We start from the raw sequence: 19,424 nt of genomic DNA, 5'->3' as shown, positions 1-19,424 counted from the left end.
ACCCAGGTATTGAACCCAGGTCTCTCACATCACAGGCAGATTCTTTACTAACTGAGCCAACAGGGAAGCCCTTTCTTTCTTCTATATTTTATTGAAAAAGTTTTTAGTGCAATGCATTTTACTCTGATCACTTCTTCCAGTGAAGCCTACAGCTTCTGATATTTAGTGTTTTCATTAGTGTGATCTTTAAGAAATTCTAAAGGCTTAGTTTGTATTTTTGTTTTCAACAAGAGTTGTTTAATACAATGTGTTTCAGTTTCCAGATGGAAGCACGTTTTCCCAGAAGTAATTTCTGGTTTTATCTCATTATGATCAGAAAATATTGTTTATCATATTTTTACTTTATGCAACTCACTGATGTTTGCTGATATTTATTAATATATGATGAATGTTTGTGAATGTTCTATGTGCATCTATCTCCAAAAGATGTATTCTCCACTACTATGCAAAAAAGAATGTATTCTCTGTAAATTCAAGAGAGCTACTTTCTTCATTATATTTCTTCCGTCTCCTTACTTTATTTTTTGTATACTTGATTTGTCTTTTCTGACAATGGTATATTAAAGTCTTATATTTTTTAGGACCATTAATCCATATCCCCTTACCTTTTTGTAGATTTTCCTTCATAAACACAATGCTATGTTATGCGGTACATACACTTTCTTGATTTCTGGGAGAAATATCAATAACCTCAGATATGCAGATGACACCACCCTTATGGCAGAAAGCAAAGAGGAACTAAATAGCTTCTTGATGAAAGTGAAAGAAGAGAGTGAAAAACTTGGCTTAAAACTTAACAGAGTATGTGGAGAAATGGGAACCCTCTTACACTGTTGGTGGGAATGCAAACTAGTACAGCCACTATGGAGAACAGTGTGGAGATTCCTTAAAATACTGGAAATAGAACTGCCATATGACCCAGCAGTCCCACTGCTAGGCATACACACCAAGGAAAGCAGAATTGAAAGAGACACATGTACCCCAATGTTCATCACAGCACTGTTTATAATAGCCAGGACATGGAAGCAACCTAGATGTCCACTGGCAGACGAATGGATAAGAAAGCAGTGGTACATATACACAATGAAATATTACTCAGCCATTAAAAAGAATACATTTGAATCAGTTCTAATGAGGTGGATGAAACTGGAGCCTATTATACAGAGTGAAGTAAGTCAGAAAGAAAAACACCAATACAGTATACTAACGCATTTATATGGAATTTAGAAAGATGGTAACGATAACCCTGTATGTGAGACAGCAAAAGAGACACAAATGTATAGAACAATCTTTTGGACTCTGTGGGAGAAGGCAAGGTTGGGATGATTTGAGAGAATAGCATTGAAACATGTATATTATCATATGTGAAACAGATCACCAGTCCAGGTGTGATGCATGAGACAGGGTGCCCAGGGCTGGTGCACTGGGATGACCCTGAGGGAATGGATGGGGAGGGAGGTGGGAGGGGGGTTCAGGATGGGGAACATATGTACACCCATGGCTGATTCATGTCAATGTATGGCAAAAACCACTACAATATTGTAAAGTAATTAGCCTCCAATTAAAATAAATAAATTAAAAAAAATAAAAAGAATATGAGGACCAAAAAAAATAATAATAATAATAGGAAAACTGAGCTCATGGCATGTGGTCCCATCACTTCATGGCAAATAGATGAGGAAACAATGGAAACAGTGATAGACATTATTTTGGGGGGCTTCAAAATCACTGCAGGTGGTGACTGCAGCCATGAAATTAAAAGATGCTGGCTCCTTGGAAGAAAAGCTATGACCAAACTAGACAGCATATTAAAAAGCAGAGGCATTATTTTGCCAACAAAGGTCCATCTAGTCAAAGCTATGGTTTTTCCAGTAGTCATACAAAGATGTGAGATCTGGACTTTAAAGAAAGCTGAGTGCCAAAGAATTGATGCTATTGAACTGTGGTGTTGGAGAACACTCTTGAGAGTCCCTTGGATGGAAAGGATATCAAACCAGTCAATCCTAAAGGAAATCAGTCCTGAATATTCATTCGAAGGACTGATGCTGAAGCTGAAATTTCAATACTTTGGCCACTTGATGCGAAGAACTGACTCATTGGTACAGACGCTGTTGCTGGGAAAGATTGAAGGCAGGAGGAGAAGGAGGTGACAGAGGGTGAGATGGTTGGATGGCATCACCAACTTGATGGACACGAGTTTGAGCAAACTTCAAGGGTTGGTGATGGACAGGGAAGCCTGGTGTGCTACAGTCCATGGGATCACAAAGAATCAGACATGACTGAGCAACTGAATTGAACTGAACTTTCCTTAAGCTTTATATTGTAGATATAGGATTTGGAAGAAAGGATAATGAGATGGGAAAATGTTGTTTATATTTAATTCTTCTTGAGGTAATAGTTACCTTTACAGACCTAAAGTTTTGAACAAGTATACAGAAAGGAGTCCTCTGAGACTATAAGTCAGTCACTCCCTGTGGAACAATTTCGAATCCACTGGAAACGGCCTCTGTGGCAAAATTAAACATATACTATGCTTAGGGAATACAGAGAAAAGTTACATGTTCACATTGTCTATAATCTCATTGTCTTTCCTAGGTCCTATCCATTATTTCCAGAGAAAACACATAATTAAATGTCTGCTCTCGTGTAAAAACCAGTCCAATCTGCTGTGTTGAAGAACCCCTTTAGGGAATTCCCTGGTAGTCCAGTGGTTAAGACTTTGCCTTCCAATGCAGGTGGTGTGGGTTTGATCCCTGCCTGGGGAGCTAAATATCCCACATGCCTTGCAGCCAAAAAACCAAAACATAAAACAGAAACAATACTGTAACAAATTCAGTAAAGACTTATGGGGGAAAAAAAAGAAATGGCCCCTTTAGATAGTGTTCACTCTCCATGTAGGTGACTCAGACACTTTCTGCAACCATTGTATTTATTTCCTCCAATGGACTTTGGATGCATTATGGGACACTGGTTTGTGAAGAAAGATGGAGCTCTCCAGGCTTCCCAGGTGGTGCCAGTGGTAAAGAATCTGCCTGTCAATGCAGGAGATACAGATTCGATCCCTGGGTTGGGAAGATCCCCTGGAGAAGAAAGTGGAAACCCACTTCAGTATTCTTGCCTGGAAAGTTCCATGGACAGAGGGCTACTGTCCATAGAGTCACAAAGAGTCAGACACAACTGAACACATACACATGCACGTACATATGGGGTCTCCAGCCTCAGCCTCTGTCTCCCCTACTCGCTGGACGATGTCTCATGTCTGTCAAGCCTCTGAAGGCCTGCTGGTCCTGAACAAGAAAGTTCACAGGCTGGTGTAAAGGCACCAAGTGAGTTGATTTCCCACTCCAGGGGCTCCTCAACTGACTTGATCACAGCTCCAGATGGTCTATGTTCTCTGTGGCTGATCAGGCAGTGGCTCTCATTCAGCCCTGGAATATCAGCTAGAGGGTGATATTTCATGTGGTTGCAGGAAATACAACTTCACCAAAGTAGCTTAACAAAGGGTTCAATTTTAATACAAGGAGTTTACAGCTGGTACTTCTGGGCTGATGTAACTATCCAAAGAACTTGGTTTTTTTCTTCCACCCATTCTGGTATCTTTTGTCCTCAGAGTGCCAAGATGGCTGCTTCAGCTTCAGCCTCATGTCGGAACTGCAGGCAGAAAGAACACAGACACAAGAAGGAAGATAGGATGGCATTTCTATTGCAACAGCAAAGCCAACCCACAGGGCTTCTTCTACCACCTCTTGGTCATATGCTTACCCCAGCTATGAGAAACACAGTACACCTCAGCATTTCACGTGGGTACATTGCTGTGACAAGAAAAATTGTAGTTTTGTTAGTAATGAGGAGGGGACAAATGCTAGTGAGCTGATGACTAGAAGCAACTGCCATATGAGCTGGGGTGAATTTGCCGTACACATCTCGCCCTAGAGAGACCTCATTCTCAATGGTATGGTGAATTATTTTGACGATTCCCAACCAAACTTTCCTACAGTCCTAAACTCTTGCTCATTCTACACATGAACCAAGGAAAGAACAAGAAAATAGAACCTCAGTGCCCAAGTCTGGTTCCAAAAAACACAGTCTTGTAACATATTAAATATCCTACAGATAAATTTTGGAATAAACTACATCTCACATGCTAGTAAAGTAAGGCTCAAAATTCTCCAAGCCAGGCTTCAGCAATACATGAACTGTGAAATTCCAGATGTTCAGGCTGGTTTTAGAAAAGGCAGAGGAACCAGGGATCAAATTGCCAACATCTGCTGGATCATGGAAAAAGAAGAGAGTTCCAGAAAAACATCTATTTCTGCTTTATTGACTATGCCAAAGCCTTTGACTGTGTGGATCACAATAAACTATGGAAAATTCTGAAAGAGATGGGAATACCAGACCATCTGACCTGCCACTTGAGAAATATGTATGCAGGTCAGGAAGCAATAATTAGAACTGGACATGGAACAACAGACTGGTTCCAAATAGGAAAAGGAGTACGTCAAAGCTGTATATTGTCACCCTGCTTATTTAACTTATATGCAGTGTACATCATGAGAAATGCTGGGCTGGATGAAGCACAAGCTGGAAACAAGTTTGCTGGGAGAAATATCAATAACCTCAGATATGCAGATGACAACACCCTTATGGCAGAAAGTGAAGAAGAACTAAAGAGCCTCTTGATGAAAGTGATAGAGGAGAGTGTAAAAGTTGGCTTAAAGCTCAACATTCAGAAAATGAAGATCATGGCATCCGGTCCCATCACTTCATGGCAAATAAATGGGGAAACAGTGGAAACAGTGTCAGACTTTATTTTTCTGGGCTCCAAAATTACTGCAGATGATTACTGCAGCCATGAAATTAAAAGACACTTGCTCTTTGGAAGGAAAGTTATGACCAACCTCGACAGCATATTAAAAAGCAGAGACATTGCTTTGCCGACAAAGCTCCATCTAGTCAAGGCTTTGGTTTTTCCAGTACTCATGCACTGATGTGAGAGTTGGACTGTAAAGAAAGCTGAGCGCCAAACAATTGATGCTTTTGAACTGTGGTGTTGGAGAAGACTCTTGAGAGTCCCTTGGACTGCAAGGAAATCAAACCAGTCCATCCTAAAGGAGATCAGTCCTGGGTGTTCACTAGAAAGACTGATGTTGAAGCTGAAACTCCAATACTTTGGCCGTCTGAAGTGAAGGGCTGACTCATTTGAAAAGACCCTGATGCTGGAAAAGATTGAGGGCAGGAGGAGAAGGGGAGGACAGAGAATGAGATGGTTGGATGGCATCACCAACTCAGTGGACATGAGTTTGGGTAAACTCTGGGAGTTGGTGATGGACACGGAGGCCTGGCATGCTGCAGTGGTGGGGTCACAAAGAGTTGGACACAACTGAGCGACTGAACTGAACTCAACTGAAGTGAACAAAGAACAAATACTAGAAATTACTGAAGAGTCACCAAAGTAAATAGAAAGGGAAAGTATTTCCATCCTTGAAACAAGGACCACATAAGGGAAATCCATGTTTGAAAAGTTTTTTCCAGACGGCACTCCCCAGACCACAATGCAAGAAGTGACCAGAACTTTGCTATCTAATATATATACCTCTTGTTTCCTGAAGCTGGAGAGAAAAGTTTAGGACCACATGCGATTGCTTATTCCTCTGCCTTCCTGTTTCCTTTCCCCTAGAAGAGGAGTGACTGTTCTCAACTCTAGCTGGACTTCTACCCTTGGACTGCAAGGAGATCCAACCAGTCCATTCTGAAGGAGATCAGCCCTGGGATTTCTTTGGAAGGAATGATGCTAAAGCTGAAACTCCAGTACTTTGGCCACCTCATGCGAAGAGTTGACTCATTGGAAAAGACTCTGATGCTGGGAGGGATTGGGGGCAGGAGGAGAAGGGGACGACAGAGGATGAAATGGCTTGATGGCATCACTGACTCGATGGACATGAGTCTGGGTGAACTCTGGGAGTTAGTGATGGACAGGGAGGCCTGGTGTGCTGCGATTCATGGGGTCACAAAGAGTCGGGCACGACTGAGTGACTGAACTGAACTACTGTGTAAAATGTTAGTGTCTAGTGACTAAACCTTTTTTGGAAAATTGGAGACGTGATAGGATATGGACAATCCATTGGTTGACAAGGCTGTCATCTTTTGAAAAAAAAATCGATTAATATTTTTAAAAATGTTGCAATCTGATCAGATTTTTCCATATTTTGGGAAGCATTAGCATGCATCCGAGTCACCTGGAAGACTTGTTAACATACAAAGTTACTGAGTGAGTAGACCTGAGAATTTGCACTCCTAACATTTACTTGACATTACCAATGCAGCTGGTTCTCAACAGTGATTTGGAAGTGATTACACTGGAGCAAATATCCTGTTTTTGACAAAGAAAGGGACAGTGGCTTCAAAATTTTTCAAAGCATTTCCTCTGCTCCAAGTATTACCAGCTAGATCCAGGGTGCCAAAGACCCTTCTCCTCTTCAGGATTCTGAAGGAAAAGTATACACACAAAGAATTGAATCTAATAAAGCAAAACACCATATTGTTAGCAATATCCCAGGACTCCCTAGTAAAGATGAAGTGGAGACATAACAGAAACCACAGTTAGGAGTCCTCCTTCTCCTGGAAATGGAAGAGAGCCCAGTCCAATTCTGTTCATTCTCTCAGTTGTGTCCAACTCTTTGCAACCCCATGGACTGTAGCACACCAAGCATCCCTGTCCATCACTAACACCCAGAGCTTGCTCAAACTCATGTCCATTGAGTCAGTGATGCCATCCAACCATCTCATCCTCTGTCATCCACTTCTCCTCCGGCTTTCAACCTTTCCCAGTACCAGGGTCTTTTCCAATGAGTCGGTTCTTCACATCAGGTGGCCAGAGTATCAGAGTGTCTGCTTCAGCATCAGTCCTTCCAATGAATATTCAAGACTGAGTTCCTTTAGGATTAACTGGATCTCCTTGCAGTCCAAGTGACTCTCAAGAGTTTTCTCCACACAGTCATCAAGACAGTATGGTACTGGCACAAAGACAGAAATATAGATCAGTGGAACAAAATAGAAAACCCAGAGATAAACCCATGCACCTATGGACATCTTATCTTTGACAAAGGAGGCAAGAATATACAATGGAGAAAAGACAATCTCTTTAACAAGTGGTGCTGGGAAAACTGGTCAACCACTTGTAAAAGAATGAAACTAGAACACTTTCTAACACCATACACAAAAATAAACTCAAAATGGATTAAAGATCTAAACATAAGACCAGAAACTATAAAAATCTTAGAGGAGAACATAGGCAAAACACTCTCTGACATACATCACAGCAGGATCCTCTATGATTCACTTCCCAGAATATTGGAAATAAAAGCAAAAATAAACAAATGGATCTAATTAAAATTAAAAGCTTCTGCACAACAAAAGAAACTATAAGCAAAGTGAAAAGACAGCCTTCAGAATGGGAGAAAATAATAGCAAATGAAGCAACTGACAAAGAACGAATCTCAAAAATATACAAGCAACCCCTGCAGCTCAATTCCAGAAAAATAAAAAACCCAATCAAAAAATAGGCCAAAGAACTAAACAGACATTTCTCCAAAGAAGACATACAGATGGCTAACAAACACATGAAAAGATGCTCAACATTACTCATTATCAGAGAAATGCAAATTAAAACCACTATGAGGTACCATTTCACGCCAGTCAGAATGGCTGCGATACAAAAGTCTACAGGCAATAAATGCTGGAGAGGATGTGGAGAAAAGGGAACCCTCTTACACTGTTGGTGGGAATGCAAACTAGTACAGCCACTATGGAGAACAGTGTGGAGATTCCTTTAAAAACTGGAAATAGAACTGCCATACGACCCAGCAATCCCACTGCTGGGCATACACACCGAGGAAACCAGAATCGAAGGAGACATGTGTACCCCAATGTTCATCGCAACACTGTTTATAATATCCAGGACATGGAAGCAACCTAGATGTCCATCAGCAGATGAATGGATAAGAAAGCTGTGGTACATATACACAATGGAGTATTACTCAGCCATTAAAAAGAATACATTTGAATCAGTTCTACTGAGGTGGATGAAACTGGAGCCAATTATACAGAGTGAAGTAAGCCAGAAAGAAAAACACCAATACAGTATACTAATGCATATATATGGAATTTAGAAAGATGGTAATGATAACCCTGTATGTGAGACAGCAAAAGAGACACAGATGTATAGAACAGTGTTTTGAACTCTGTGGGAGTGGGCGGGATGATTTGGGAGAATGGCATTGAAACATGTATAATACCATATATGAAATGAATTGCCAGTCCAGGTTGGATGCAGGATACAGGAAGCTTGGGGCTGGTGCACTGGGATGACCCAGAAGGATGCTTTGGGGAGGGAGGTGGGAGGGAGGTTCAGGATTGGGAACACGTGTACACCTGTGGCGGACTCATATTGATGTATGGCTAAACCAACACAATATTGTAAAATAATTAGCCTCTAATTAAAATAAATAAATTTAAATTTAAAAAAAAAAAGAGTTTTCTCCAACACCACAGTTCAAAAGTATCAATTCTTTGGCACTCAGCTTTCTTTATAGTCCAACTCTCACATCCATACATGACTATTGGAAAAACCATAGCTTTGACTAGACAGACCTTTGTCAGCAAAGTAATGTCTCTGCTTTTTAATAAGCTGTCTAGGTTGGTTATAGCTTTTCTTCCAAGGAGCAAGTGTCTTTTAATTTCATGGCTTCAGGCACCATCTGCAGTAATTTTGGAGCCCAGGAAAATAAAGTCTGTCACTGTTTCCATTGTTTCCCCATCTATTTGCCATGAAGTGATGGGACTGGAGAAAAGGAAAGATATAAGCATCTGAATGCAGAGTTCCAAAGAACAGCGAGAAGAGATCAGAAAGCCTTCCTCAGCGATCAATGCAAAGAAATAGAGGAAAAGAACAAAATGGGAAAGACTAGAGATCTCTTCAAGAAAATCAGAGATACCAAGGGAACATTTCATACAAAGATGGGCTCGATAAAGGAAAGAAATGGTATGGACCTAACAGAAGTAGAAGATATTAAGAAGAGGTGGCAAGAATACACAGAAGAACTGTACAAAAAATATCTTCACGACCCTGATAATCACGATGATGTGATCACTGACCTAGAGCCAGACATCCTGGAATATGAAGTCAAGTGGGCCTTAGAAAGCATCACTATGAACAAAGCTAGTGGAGGTGATGGAATTCCAGTTGAGCTATTTCAAATCCTGAAAGATGATGCTGTGAAAGTGCTGCACTCAATATGTCAGCAAATTTGGAAAACTCAGCAGTGGCCACAGGACTGTAAAAGGTCAGTTTTCATTGCAATTCCAAAGAAAGGCAATGCCAAAGAATGCTCAAACTACTGCACAATTACACTCATCTCACATGCTAGTAGAGTAAGGCTCAAAATTCTCCAAGCCAGGCTTCAACAATACGTGAACCGTGAACTTCCTGATGTTCAAGCTGGTTTTAGAAAAGTCAGAGGAACCAGAGATCAAATTGCCAACATCTGTTGGATCATGGAAAAAGCAAGAGAGTTCCAGAAATACATCTATTTCTGCTTTATTGACTACGCCAAAGCCTTTGACTGTGTGGATCACAATCAACTGTGGAAAATTCTGAAAGAGATGGGAATACCAGACCACCTGACCTGCCTCTTGAGAAATACGTATGCAGGTCAGGAAGCAACAGTTAGAACTGGACATGGAACAACAGACTGGTTCCAAATAGGAAAAGGAGTACGTCAAAGCTGTATATTGTCACCCTGCTTATTTAACTTATATGCAGAGTACATCATGAGAAACACTGGACGGGAAGAAACACAAGCTGGAATCAAGACTGCCAGGAGAAATATCAATAACCTCAGATATGCAGATGACATCACCCTTATGGAAGAAAGTGAAGAGGAACTAAAAAGCCTCTTGATGAAAATGAAAGTGGAGAGTGAAAAAGTTGGCTTAAAGGTCAACATTCAGAAAATGAAGATCATGGCATCTGGTCCCATCACTTCATGGGAAATAGATGGGGAAACAGTGGAAACAGTGCTAGACTTTATTTTTTTCGGCTCCAAAATCACTGCAGATGGTGACTTCAGCCATGAAACTAAGAGACGCTTACTCCTTGGAAGGAAAGTTATGACCAACCTAGATCGCATATTCAAAAGCAGAGACATTACTTTGCCAACAAAGGTCCATCTAGTCAAGGCTATGGTTTTTCCTGTGGTCATGCATGTATGTGAGAGTTGGACTGTGAAGAAGGCTGAGCGCCAAAGAATTGATGCTTTTGAACTGTGATGTTGGAGAAGACTCTTGAGAGTCCCTTGGACTGCAAGGAGATCCAACCAGTCCATTCTGAAGGAGATCAGCCCTGGGATTTCTTTGGAAGGAATGATGCTGAAGCTGAAACTCCAGTACTTTGGCCACCTCATGTGAAGAGTTGACTCATTGGGAAAGACTCTGATGCTGGGAGGGATTGCGGGCAGGAGGAGAAGGGGACAACAGGATGAGATGGCTGGATGACATCACTGACTCGATGGACGTGAGTCTGAGTGAACTCTGGGTGTTAGTGATGGACAGGGAGGCCTGGAGTGCTGCGATTCATGGGGTCGAAAAGAGTCAGACACCACTGAGCAATTGAACTGAACTGAACTGATGGAACTGGATACCATGATCTTCGTTTTTTGAATGTTGAGTTTTAAACCAGTTTTTTCACTCCACTCTTTCACTTTCATCAAGAGTCTCTTTAGTTCCTCTTCACTTTCTGCTATAAGGGTGGAGTCATCTGTATATCTGAGGTTATTGATATTTCTCCTGGCAATCTTGAAGCAACAGTTAGAACTGGACATGGAACAACAGAGTGGTTCCAAATTTGGAAAGGAGTACATCAAGGCTGTGTATTGTCACCCTGCTTATTTAACTTATATGCAGGGTACATCATGCGAAATGCTGGGCGACTAAGCACAGCTAAAAGAAGAGCTCATTGACGCCATCAGGCAAGAACTGAGCAAGTCAAATACTGCACAGAGAAGCAAACTAAGGAGAGATAGGACTTTCCTCTGGGGAGAGAAGAAAAAAAAAACCTACAAGGAATGACTGATAACAACAATAAGACCCTTACATTTTGTGAGCTGTAAGAAGAAAATGGAGACATGCAGTTGGAAGGAGGGGAAAACCAACATATTTTGAAAGCCTTCAAACATTACTACTCTGGGGATAAGCTATTTCCCTCCCAGTTTGCTTTTTTTTTTTTTTTAATTTAATTTAATTTAATTTAATTTTTTTTGTATTAGTTTTGCCAAATATCAAAATGAATCCACCACAGGTATACCTGTGTTCCCCATTCTGAACCGTCCTCCCTCCTCCCTCCCCATACCATCCCTCTGGGTCGTCCCAGTGCACCAGCCCCAAGCATCCAGTATCATGCATTGAACCTGGACTGGTGACTCGTTTCATACATGATATTATACATGTTTCAATGCCCTTTTCCCAAATCTTCCCACACTCTCCCTCTCAAACAGAGTCCATAAGACTGTTCTATACATCAGTGTCTCTTTTGCTAAACTTAAAAGCTTCTGCACATCAAAGGAAACTATTAGCAAGGTGAAAAGGCAGCCTTCAGAATGGGAGAAATAATAGCAAATGAAGCAACTGACAAAGGACTAATCTCAAAAATATACAAGCAACTCCTACAGCTCAACTCCAGAAAAATAAATGACCCAATCAAAAAATGGGCCAAAGAACTAAATGGACATTTCTCCAAAGAAGACATACAGATGGCTAACAAACACATGAAAAGATGCTCAACATCACTCATTATCAGAGAAATGCAAATCAAAACCACAATGAGGTACCACTTCATGCCAGTCAGAATGGCTGCGATCCAAAAGTCTACAAGCAATAATGCTGCTTTTTTTTTCTGACTTTTAAAGCAGGATGGAGGAGAGTTGTATAGGAGTTCCTGTATCACTTATGCAGAAAATACTAAGCCCATCAGGCAAGATCACTGTGCATTGAAAATATTTTCATGTCAACAGAAAATCACACATTTCCATCCATTGCTAAAATAAAGAGGAGAAAGGCTTTAAAAAATCAAGACATACACAAAGTGTTACATCGATCTTGTCTAAAGTCACACTTCTCATGTAGCTCTAAAGAAAAAGACTTGCAATTTTTAAAACTTTAAGTCCATTAATCTTTGATATTATTGTAAAGGTCTTCTCTGGGCAATTATTCGGTAAAAGGTCTTTCATGTTTTGTATACATTAGAATGTTTAGTTTTTTCTTTAAAAATTTGCAAGAAAACTTTTCATAACCAAAGTAATAATATTTTTCATCATCTCTCTGATTGAAATTCTTTTTTTCACCCAATAATCCAAGCTGTTTTATATCTGGCCCAAGTTCCAAGTGCTGAGTCTATTAAAAGCGGTCCAGAGTGTTTTTTGTTGGCCATTCAATTCTGGCTTCCGTTACTAGTTTTGTCAAGTCTGTTTTTGATGGCTAAGAGGAAACCTTTTATCAAACCCTGTATGTATTTACTGAAAAGATCTCTAACATCTTCTTTTGGTTTCTTTTTTCTTGGATTCACTGCACTGCAGCACACTGCAATTACCATTCATTGTGAATGTTGTAAAACATCTTCCTGGCTCTTTTTCTCTCTCCTGTTCCAGTTTAGTACCTGCTCATCTCCATTCATTCTGCATCAATATCATGCCTTCATTTTGAAGCTTAAATTTTCTCCATGCTTACTTTTAACTAAAACTTAATCTGAATCTATTATAAGTAAAATAATCATCAAGATTTAAATTTAATAACCAAATAAATGTAGCTCTGTATCACTGTAACCCATGTTGTCTACACAAAATATTCATAAAATACCACAACACTCATTAGGAAGATTGTTCAAAGGGAAACAGTCTTCAGACATCGACTAAATCGGTGATGATGTGCTTATTATGTTCTGACACTAGAAACGGTAAACGTGCCCAAGGTTTACATTGCAATACAACAATAATATGTGATACAACAGTTAGAGTGAAATGTATTTCTACCCAAACAACAGAACTGTGTTGAATAGTAAAATATTTTACAGTGTAAATTTAAATTAAAGCAAATTATCATGAAATAAAAGTTCAGTTTCCCAGGTATAGCTATATTTCAAATTCCCAATAACCACATATGGCTAGTGTCTACCATACTGGATACTGCAATTTCTAGAAAATACTCAAATATTTGGAAATTAAATACGTTCTCCTTAATAATCCACGAGTAACAAAAGATATCACAAAGAATATGCAAAATATCATAAACTGAGTGATAGTGAAAAGAGAACACACAAAACATAATGAGATGCAGATCAGCATGTGTAGGGGGAAGTTTTATAACTTTCTACCTTCGTGTTAGAAAATAATAACTTTTAATAGTTTACAGGATATTGTCCATAGCATGTTGTAGAGACTGGGGATATGATTATGCTCTTCTGAAGGATCCTGGGTTTGCTCCAGCAGGCACTTAAATTACTGGTCGATGGCTTTGTGTCAAGTTCCCTATAGCCTCTCCCTGTACTTGGTCACCTCTCAGGGTCTTCCAACAATTGTTTAAAAACTCTCATTATTTTGAATTTTCTACAGAGTGTATGAAAGTTATTACAGGATAATTCAAAGCTGGAAAGCTTCCCTGAGATTTTTAGCCACTGCTTTGACCACCAAGGAGGAAGCAGCCCGTGGACTCACTGGTCATTTCGGACTCTCCAGATCTCTCTCTTTCGTGCTTTGCTCCAGTGTAGGGTTTTTTTTGAGAATAATGAATTCCAAAGGTCACTATTTTCACAGCTTTGGCCAAGACAACCCCGTCTCCTCCCCCTACCCATGACCTCATCCTCAACACCTCTTTCTTTCTGGTACACAGACCATGGGATTTCCATGCTTTCCCTGTTCTCTGATGCTCAGGGAGTGATGGTGTGAAGCAACAGCTCCCCTTCCTTCTGAAATGTCATGGGAGGGATTTTCCTTGATTTTTAGTAATAAAGGAGAGAAAACCCCATATTCCGAAAAATTTTAAGCAATTCCTTTAGAATTTTTAATGAATGACGTGTTTTGAGTGACTTGCCATTTGCCATTTAGTGACTTGACATTTTGTGAGTGACGGTGCCTGTCATTTGGTCAATACTTGTATTTTCTAGGATGAGATCAATTAAGCCAACAGGGTTAAAACAAAAGTACCTAAGTTAAAGATATTTATCTTCTTATCTTAAAGGAAATGCGAATGACTTTAGCTGTTAGTTTAGTGGCTATGAAGTAATGGGTCTATTCACTTAGAAACAAAATGACTTTATTTCACTTATCCTTGAAGAATTTACAGATTCTCCCAGTTTTTTTTTTTTTTAATGTTTCAGATTTTTAATGTGACTTTAAATTTTTTCTTTTCTCATTGTGTAAATTTAAGGTGTGCTCTGTCTTACTTTGGTAGACTGGTGTATTGTAGTTGGTTTTCATTTTAACAATCTTTAGCACATCACATACTTATACTACAATATTATTGTCTACATTCAATCTACTGTATTATAGACCTCTATGGCTTTTTATTGCTTGTGACAAGTTTGTGCCTGGAACACCATCAGTCTTTTCCCCTATGCCCCCACTTCTTGGTAACCACCATTCTCTTCCTTTTTAAAACAGGTTTGACTTTTTAAATTCCACATATTACACAGTACTTGTCCTTCTCTGACTTATCTTGCTTCCAATTCTCCCAAATTCAATACATAAACATAAGACAACTCTAACTGGAATACCAAAAATGTACTTTTTAGAAAATTCAACAAGTAATTTTAATTTTCACACAGAAGAAATGCCTGAAAATAACAAAAGAAATACAAAAATGGTGACTGGGGAGGAAATCGGAAGTGGAGGGGGAGAGTTCACATTACAATCAAAGCCACAAGAATCAAGTCAATATTTTATTCACATAGGAGTTGAGAAGATGGAAGACAAGAAGAGAGGCAAAAATTCTCACAGAAATCATAGGGAATATGAAAATTTACCATATGATAACTCCTGTTTCAGTTCAGCAGGAGATGATCACTGACTTAGTAAATGGTCTGGCACAAAGGCTATCTTAAGCATACTCCGATGTGTCTCTGTTCTGACTCCAGACCCTTTTAGCTAAAGACCTGCTCCAGCTTTCTCATGGGTCCTCTGGGTGAGGACGAGATGACACCCCAAGTTGCAGGACTCTCGGAGGCCCGTAGGCTGCTCCCAAGGAGGTTCACATGGTCTCCTGCTTCTTTCTTTGCAGCTTCCCTTTCTTCCTTCCTCCCTCCATTCTACACCCCCAAACACCTGGCTGGGGAAACTGGGTACACACCCATACACCCCTTGCTTTCTCCCCTCTCTCAGGGGAGAAGGGACGGGGTTGCAGGTCAGGCAAAGGCTGGGCTGGAAGTCTCCTCTGCTCTCCATGTGGGAGGGTGGACATCAGAGGGGTGGTATCAGGTATGTGACCTCCCTTGTCCAAGCCTCCCTGGGAAGAGCTCCTCCGCTGCCCAAGTCCACTTGGATCTCCAGGGGGGTGCATGTCCTGCAGCCAGGTCTAGGCCCCATTTCCTGAGCAGACCTGGCCCCTGGATACCCCTGCCCTGCTTTGCTCCTTCCTATGGGGTCCCTTTGCTGCAGGTGGTGGCCTCTTTCAAGAGCAAATCAAGAGCAGCTCCTTGTGGCTCTCCCCCATTTCTAGTTGCCTTCTCCTCCCCAGCCCAGAGTCTGTCCTGCCCCACTGGCACAGGGCTTTAAAAACCATCGTGCCTCCCTCTTAACAGGCAAGGACACAGCCCAAGAGATGCAGAGTTGCCCGGTCCACAACCATGCTGATCTGCTGCATTGAGTTTTAAGCCAAGACTCCAATGGCCGGGATGCTGCCGGGGTTCTACGACAGAAGGGAACACAGGCCTGCCTCAGGAGGCTTGGCTTCTCTCAGAGTTCTGTTGCAGAGAGGGAACCCTAGAGATACATGAGGAATGGCTGGGGGTGCAGAGCAGGAGGGCCCCTGTGTTCTGGAAGGTGTGATGAAGGACCTGAGAACTCAGGAGCCCACTCACCTCCTCTCGCCTGACCAGAGGCTGCCCTGGAGACAGGAGGGGCCAGGGACCCCTGGGATGGAGCGGGCAAGTGAGGGGCCTGGGAGCCAGACTCGGGCCCAGGGAGGCAGGCAGGAACCTGCGGAGGCCTGCGCCTCAGATGGGCACGCTCTGCGGGAGCTGGCATCCAGCTTGTTCGGGCTCCTTCAGTATGCGGTGCAGGCCCCACAGCCAGGCCTGGTCCCTGTGCCCCTCCTTGGCGCCCAGCCACCAGAGGCCCCAGCTCTCACGGGGCGTGGCGTGGGGCTGAGGAGCGGCCGGGGGGCTGTAGGCACGGCCCTCGTGCTCCCACAGGACCCCTTCGACGTACCGCATGAGCTCCCTCAGCTGGGCCTCCTGCTCGGCTCCGTCCCCCTTGTTGTTGAAGCCACAGTGTCGCCTTGAGCAGACCTCCTCCATCTTGGCCAGCGCCCGGTTGTCGGTCTCCCGCAGATACGTCCCCAGCGAGCAGCCGTCTATGTCTTCGTTCCGCGTGAACACCAGGACGGTGTGGGCCAGGATGCCCGCCCCGAACACCTCCTGAAGGCTCCCAGCCATCCACTGGTCCTCCTTGGTGAACCGGCAGAGCTGAGTCACCAGGAGCACCGCGTGAGGGCCAGGTGGGAAGTGGGCCCCGGCCTCGCCTATGCCCTGAGTGGTCCCCCGTGGCGCCGCCCAGCGGGACAGGATTTCAGGTGTGTAGATGACCTGCAGCTCCCTCCCCGCCCATGCGTGGAGCCCCTGCTGGAAGGCCTGGGTCACCGGGCGAGCACTGAGCTTGGACTCTAACATCCTCCTCCAGAGGATGGTGGCGCTTTTCCCGCTCCCGGATTTTCCCACCAGGATGAGCCTCAGCATCTGCGGGGTCCCTTCATCCCCCCGCAGCCCTGGAAGCATCAAGAGAAGATGGAGGGCCACTGTTCGAGCCCGTCCCCCGCTTTAGCCTCCCTGGGGCAGACGTCTGGGTGCGGGCAGGACAAAGGAAGACCAGCGTCTGCATCTGAGATGTGCCCTAGGTTCACATGCTTTCCTTCCTTTTCTCTTTTCTGAATTTTTTGGGTGAAAATAAGGTAGAAAATACATAATATAAAATGTACTGTTTGAACCACATTTAGGTGTAGCCTTCGGTACATTCACATTGCTGGGCAGTCATCACTTGAGCATCTCAAGAACTTTCTGTCTTCCCGAATGACACCCTGTCCCCATTAAACACTCACTCCCCATCCTTCCTCCCCACCACCTGACGTCCACTGCTCTTTCTGTCTCATGTGTTTGACTGTTCTAAGGACCTCACATTACTGTAATCAGGCAATTTTTGCCCTACTGTGTCTGGCTTATTCACTTTGCATAATGTGTGCAAGCTTCATTCATGTTGGAGCAAGTGTCAGAATTGCCTTCCTTTTTAAGGCTGAATAATATTCCACTGTAGGTGGAGGTGTAGGCTTCCCTGGTGGCTCAGATGGTAAAGCGTCTGTCTACTATGCGGGAGACCCGGGTTCGATTCCTGGGTGGGGAAGATCTCCTGGAGAAGGAAATGGCAACCCACTCCACTATTCTTGCCTGGAAAATCCCATGGATAGAGGAGCCTGATAGGCTACAGTCCACGGGTCGCAAAGAATTGGACACAACTGAACGACTTCACTTACTTAGGTGTAGGTGTATATATGAATGTAGGTGTATATATGAATGCATATTCATATATATATAGAGTTAGGGGGTTGTTTCCACTTTTTGCTATTGTGAATAATGCTGCTGTGCACCTCAGCACACATATATTCAGTATCTGTTTCAACTCTATGGGGTATATTCCCCAGAAGTGGAATTGTGGGATCATATGGTAGAATGCCACATTTTATGCTTCTGTTTTGAAACTTCTTCTTGAGCCACCTATTCCCACCAGGTGGGATCATCCCCTCTTGAACTGGGAGCCTGGGCTTCCTCAAGCACCTCTGGTTGGAGACCCTTCCCAGGAAGAGGGTGAAGTTGGAAGCACACACCCTCTGTTTCCATCCTCTCCCTGCCATAATTGAACACGCCACATTACCTTCACTTTTCCCATCAAGGAGTGTTGTGAGGGTGGGGTCCTTTCCGCCAGACCTCCAGCTCCACAGCACAGCTCACACTGGGGTCACAGTCCTAAGCCCCACCGTTGAAGTTTGGGCTGGACACCGTCACCCAGGAGAATATCAGAACCATCAGCTGCAAGTGTGTTTCATGCCCATCTAATACTGAGGGCTCTACATCCAGATTTTAGAAATGACCGCAGCTGGAGGGCACGAAGGGAATTCCCTTATCCTGGCCTTGCAGGTATCAGGACCCACAACACATAGAGAAGCACCAAACCCTAGCTGATTTCCAACCTGTTCCCAGGGAAAACACTGCTGTGTCTCAGTGCAGAGCCCTCAGCCTCTTGAGGCCAAGACTGGCACTGTTTTCTTCCAGCTCTCCCCAGCAGGGGTGTGGTTTCTCCTGCCTTTCTGCCTTGGTGGGCTGACCCACCCACCAACTCTGACTGGAAGATCTGGGCTCCCTCCAGCTTCTGCAGGTGACCTGAATGACTGGGAGTTCCACAGAAGCAGGAAAGGGCAATGTCCGTCTGTACTCTCAGATGCAAAGCTTGAGGAAGACAGTGGTCTACTGCCTGGGCAAGCCTGGAGACACTGATGCCACGCCTTTGGACTTAAAAGCCAAATACATTGAGCATGGAAGAGGAATTTTAAAGTAATACTTAACCCTGATTGCTGCAAAAAGGGTAAATCAGGTGTGAACAAGGGATTGTCACTTTCTATGCAGCTTAATATTATGGGTTTTTCCCAATGGCTCAGGCCACTGAAGTTCGTCTAATAAAAACATAGGTGCATGGAACTGCATAATAAATTGCCAATCAATTCCCTTATCCAGGAAAGTGATGAATTTCCAGCATTCCTAAATTCCTAAGTTCTGTCTCTCCAGGTTAGATGGAAAGTTGAGCCCATGAAAGTGAAGCCCCTGACCCTGATGAAACAGCTTTTGGGGGGAGGGAGCCCCTTGGGAAGACAGAGCCCAGACCTGTGGGCCCTTGACTGCATCCTATGTGTTCACTAGTGCTTTGCAGCCCCCGTGGTCCTGAGAGTCTCACAGTAGAGCCAGCGCAACACCCACCAGGGGCCTGGGCCTAGCCGTCTGTCACACCCATGAACACATCCTTCTTGACACTCAGTGAAGGGGCAGTGGCTGTGGTCTGTTGCCCCCTTTGACCCACGGCACCATCAGGGGCCCTTCCCTTCTGCCTGGCTGGGGTGAAGGG

The 19,424-nt window shown here is 43.1% G+C and overlaps 1 protein-coding gene across 7 annotated transcripts in view; it reads right to left on the bottom strand.

Annotated features, from left to right (window-relative positions):
- Window positions 1-19,424, bottom strand: part of LOC102397283 (GTPase IMAP family member 6) — a 32,561-nt gene that overhangs the window by 11,173 nt on the left and 1,964 nt on the right. The window contains exons 1-3 of one of the 7 annotated variants that reach the window (XM_025291769.3): window positions 16,470-17,618; window positions 3,763-3,812; window positions 3,535-3,651 (exon numbers count right to left, since the gene is read on the bottom strand). In XM_025291769.3, the coding sequence (XP_025147554.3) occupies window positions 3,797-3,812; window positions 16,470-17,035 (582 nt within the window). In that variant the 5' untranslated portion in view covers window positions 17,036-17,618 and the 3' untranslated portion in view covers window positions 3,535-3,651; window positions 3,763-3,796. Of the gene's footprint in view, window positions 1-2,197; window positions 3,652-3,762; window positions 3,813-11,886; window positions 17,619-19,424 lie in introns of those variants that run through there. The other 6 variants (XM_025291768.3, XM_025291767.3, XM_044947043.2 and 3 more) reach the window with 6 other exon arrangements.

This window comes from Bubalus bubalis, chromosome 8, assembly GCF_019923935.1.
Source record: "Bubalus bubalis isolate 160015118507 breed Murrah chromosome 8, NDDB_SH_1, whole genome shotgun sequence".
Taxonomy (NCBI): domain Eukaryota; kingdom Metazoa; phylum Chordata; class Mammalia; order Artiodactyla; family Bovidae; genus Bubalus; species Bubalus bubalis.
The sequence above is the reverse complement of the archived record's forward strand: the minus strand, read 5'-3'. Positions and strand labels throughout refer to the sequence as shown.